General features: G+C 35.6%; 1 protein-coding gene across 1 annotated transcript; it reads left to right on the top strand.

The window, feature by feature from the left end:
• The first annotated feature begins 483 nt into the window (after window positions 1-483).
• On the top strand, window positions 484-1,182 carry LOC134910788 (olfactory receptor 2B6-like). Its single transcript, XM_063919173.1, has one exon. It carries the CDS (start codon window positions 484-486, stop codon window positions 1,180-1,182), a length of 699 nt encoding a protein of 232 aa, XP_063775243.1.
• Window positions 1,183-4,933: the final 3,751 nt, after the last annotated feature.

Here is a 4,933-nt window from a genome sequence, read left to right on the forward strand (position 1 = left end):
ATAGGGTTTAATTTAATACTACATAGTACTCCAAATAAGAGTAGATTTACATATTAATAGTGAGCTACAATTAGCAAAATATATTCGTTGAAGTATTGCAATTAATAAAAAAAACATTAAATTAAATAATAAAAATAATAATAATAATAATCCTATTTAATACAGATTTTGGCAGGTGATCTCCTTACATAGTTTTTTCTGTTCCGATTACAGAGATACAAGTTTTTAGTAGTGATTTGTAACATGGAATATGGGAACAGCACCAAAGTGAATGAATTCATCTTATTGGGATTTTCTTGTAGCTTGAAGATTTGTATTGTACTCTTTTTCTTCTTCTTACTAATTTATATACTGACTGTTTTGGGGAACAGTTTTCTGATATGTGCTGTTATTATCAGTCCTCAGTTACACACGCCTATGTACTATTTTATTTGCAATTTATCCTTCATTGATTTGCTCTACTCCTCAGGCACTGTACCAAAAATGTTGATAGATATATTTTCTAAGAGAAGGAGAATCTCCATCATTGGATGCCTAGCGCAGATGAATACTATTCTGTTCCTAGGAAGTACCGAGTGTACCCTACTGGCAGTGATGGCATATGACCGTTATATCGCCATACGCTTCCCTTTACATTATACCATATACATGAATTGGAGGACATGTAAAGTCATTACAGTCGTTACATGGGTAGGACATTTCATTTATATCACTTCTCCGATTATTTTAAAGCCTCTTGTATTCTGTACAGAAAATATTTTGGACCATTTTGTCTGTGAGGTTTTGGCCCTTCTAGAGCTGGCGTGTGGAGAAGTCACCTTTTATAAAACATCTATATTTTTTGCAAGTTTATTTACAATTTTAACACCATTTGTTTTCATCATAGTATCCTACATCTGCATTATTGTATCTATATTAAAAATCCACTCAGCGGGTGGAAGGGCTAAAGCCTTTTCAACGTGTGCTTCCCACCTGACCGTTGTGTTTATGTTTTATGGGACCAGTATGACCATGTACATTGGACAAACAAAAAGGTTTTCCTACAACCTGAAGCATGTAGCTGTATTTTATCTTATCATTACACCTTTGTTGAATCCTTTGATATACAGTTTGAGAAATAATGAGGTGAAAGGAGCATTTAAAACAATAATTACCAAGTCTTCTGCATCATGGAGCAGATAATTTTGTCAACAACAGTACTAAATATATGAATATTATAAACAACCAGCCAATCAGTTCCTGACATTTTTCAAACACAGCCTGTAACATGACAGAAGTTGATTGGTTGATATTCTCTTTCTCTATATTTTATCTGTCGCCAAATTTTGACTGCAGGCATGAAGAAGGCAAGTGACTGGATCACTGATAACATGGGAGGAGACATACTAATCTTTGGAGATAGATAAAGTGGACGGAGAGAAAATACCTGCCAATCAGCACCTAACTGCCATATTACAGGCTGTGTTTTAAAAATTACAACTAGGAGATGATTGGTTGGTACTGTTGGAATACTAAGGCTTACACCTCAGTTACCAACACCTAAGTAGCCCTTCTGTCTTGGAGATTCAAAGTACCGGATACAGCCGGCTGGGGAGCAAGAAATCCCACTAGACACAGTTGTCAGTATAACACTACTCTGTCCCTCCTGTGACAGGGAAAGCCTTTAATTATACCAAGTAAAAAGAGGGCTTGTTACATGCCCTCCAATCACAGCGAAGTATTCATGATAAAATTAGCTAATCATACAAAGTACAAGTTTCAATGATATAAACGGAGTATACATAAAGGACAAATTTCCCAACTATTCTGGGAGACTTGTACAAGGCTGAAGATAACCTATTTCTGTAATTCTCTGTCCTCCTGCTCCGCATTCTTTCTTGTAAAGTATTTAAGGAAAACACTTGTCTCTAGTACACGCAATGATGACCTTACAATATATGTAAAGGTTCATATATACAGTATTTAAAATATTATATTGAAGCATTAATACAGCAAAAGCATACTTTATCTCCATCTACTTTATTACTCTCCAAGGCTTAGTACATAGACCCCATGGAGTGTACTAGGGAAGAACAAAAGAAAGATGGGCCCGGCCTTTAACCACTTTCCTGGCATGGTCATATCACATGGTTAGTACTAATTAAGAGCATGTTGTTTCATTCATTTGTTTCATGAGTATTTTTGTATGTACTGTATAAAGGGCCTAATTCAGACCTGATCCCTTGCTAGCATTTTTTGCAGCGCTGCGATCAGGTCAGAACTGCGCCTTCAAATGCCCCACAATGCACAGGCGCATCGCACGGATACAAAGCGGATCGCCGCTCAGTGATGGGTTTGTGCGAAGGATCCACTCGCACGGGGTTCGCAAGGAGATTGACAGGAAAAAGACATTTGTGGGTGGCAACTGACTGTTTTCAGGGAGTGGTTTTAAAAACGCAGGCGTGTCCAAGCGTTTGGAGGGAGGTTTCCTGACGTCAATTCCAGTCCCAGACAGGCTGAAATGTTTGCAGCGGCTGAGTAAGTCCTGGGCTGTACAGAGAATGCACAAGATCTGTTTGTACAGCTCTGCTACACATGCGTTCACACACTTGCAAAGCAAAAATACACACCCTTATGGGCGGCGACTATCTGTACGCAGCGCTGCAAAATAAACCTAGCGGACGATCAGGTCTGAATTAGGCCCATAGTTTTCTTTTATGAAAACAATATTGATTTCAGTACTGTAGTTTTTGTCTGTGGACCATTCGCCATCCAGCGGTTAAACTGTGTATTGCATGGCGTATATTCACTCCACACCATAAATTGTCAGTACTTAGATGCTACGCCACGACCTGCCAGGACTAGGAGCTTCAAATGGTGTATTCTGATCAAAGATGTAAGAGGACACATCTTCAGTTATCTTTTATGAAAACTTCTAGGTCCAGAAAGACCACCATCTATTTACTGATAGTGGGGGTAAATTCCAAGCCCAAAGTGTTTTGTTTATGTACAGGGATAAATTATTTTAGATCATCTTCAGGACCATTCCACAATAAAAACAAGTTATCTTTAGATCAGAGTCAACAGATGAGGTTCTTTCTACCCAAATTCTTTTCACAATTTTTTCCCCTCCTATTTGGCGACTGTACATTTGCAAGGTTTGGTGCAAATTATTTTACCATAGTGGTTCCCTTTGATTGTAAACATCTCTATTATAGAAAAACACTAATGATTGACTATATAGTCAATATTTTCCACTGCAAAGTTTAATTTATGATTTGGAATGTCAGGCATAGTGGATAAGAAATGTGTAGTATATTTGCATCGTGCATTATATTTGATGCATGTATATAGTGATGCATGTAATGTAAGAAGTGATTTTTTTTAGATTACTTCTTTGCTTACAAACTACTTCTTGTAAAAAATATATTTAACATGATAGGATAACTTTATCTAATTCCAGATTATATTGGTCTTCTGAGGAAGTTTTCTTTATCCTTATATATTTTGGGCAATTGATAAAATGTTGGTATTATATGATTTTTGTCTCTTGGTATTCATATTCTTTTTTCATGATTCCTGGTTGTAGCTTTTCTCCTAGATGTTAATCAAGTTGGTTCTGCAATTTTTCTTTGATCAGTGGTTAATATATATATTTATCAAGTGGCCTAGACCATGCACACTTTCGTGGTTTGCAAAGCCTATGAGGCAGCTGGCTACAACCCCTCCTGAGATTAGCCATACCCTTAAATCTTGGCCACTACCACTACATTACCTCAGTGGGCTCTTCATCCCCCAGCCTGACACTGGATCAACAAGTAAATGGCTAGCATGCATAGAAAGGGGAATTAATATAGAATACAGGTTGAACCCGATGGGCATTTTGCCTCTTTTCAACCTCATAAACTATGTTACTATGTTACTATTTAAGTTTCTACCAAATTATTCAATGTGTGGTCCTTTTAAATGAACAAGGCAAAAGGTTGTGGTTGAGTTGTTTCTCTTGTTACCATATCTTTAAAATAATAATTCATAATGCATCATTTTTACAACATTTGAAGTATCAATATATACAGACCAAATTTGCTTGCAGTTGAGTGCGTTGTGAATTTTAGTCCTTTGTTAAGTATATTTATATATTCTTAGCTTAAGGACTTCTAACTCAAATTAAAAATGCTTTCTTTGCTCTGTTGATGATATTTGTTAGATGTCATCTATATTTTACTATTTTATTTCCTATTCTTGTATCGTTTTTTCCTAAGGGTGTATTCTTCTTTTTCTTTTTGTATGGTGTTTACATATGTATGTTCCGGAAGTTTCTCAGTTTCCATAGCAAGTCTAAACAATGATCCTCCTCCTCCTCGTCATCATCTAAGTTAATTTTACGTTGTTTTTTTCACTTTCGATATTCTATTTTTCTTCTCTCAATTCCGCTTTGATTCCCATTGGAATGATATTCTGATGAGTTTGTAAGGACTATTTTCAGTGTATGCAAAGTATTTTTGATCATATGTTTCTCTGAGTATTAGATGTTGCTGGACATTCTTTTATTAGTGATACTTCATTTTGATTTTGTTCTGTGCTGGTTTTTTAGTTAATATGGTATCTTTTCGATTTTGTTTTGCATAATTTATTTTAATTGTTCATTAAGTTTGTTGTAATTTCAAAAGTGTTATCTTTAATTTTCTGTTTTGGTTTTATCTTTTTTTTCTTTTGCGCACAGTAAAATTTAGTTTATGTTGTACGATGCCTCCTTTCAGTTTTTCTATTTTGTTCTTAGTCATTACAATGAGATTTCTGTAGTCTTCAATGTTTTGCAATGGCTGAAACTTCTTTGAGGTACCTTGTATTAAACAAAATCACAGCTTTTTGTAAAAAAAATTACTGTAAAGAAATTGGATCCAGTCATCCTACTCAGGAAGTCCAATAATATCCATCACTGGATCAATAACTT

Source organism: Pseudophryne corroboree, chromosome 4 (assembly GCF_028390025.1).
Source record: "Pseudophryne corroboree isolate aPseCor3 chromosome 4, aPseCor3.hap2, whole genome shotgun sequence".
Taxonomy (NCBI): domain Eukaryota; kingdom Metazoa; phylum Chordata; class Amphibia; order Anura; family Myobatrachidae; genus Pseudophryne; species Pseudophryne corroboree.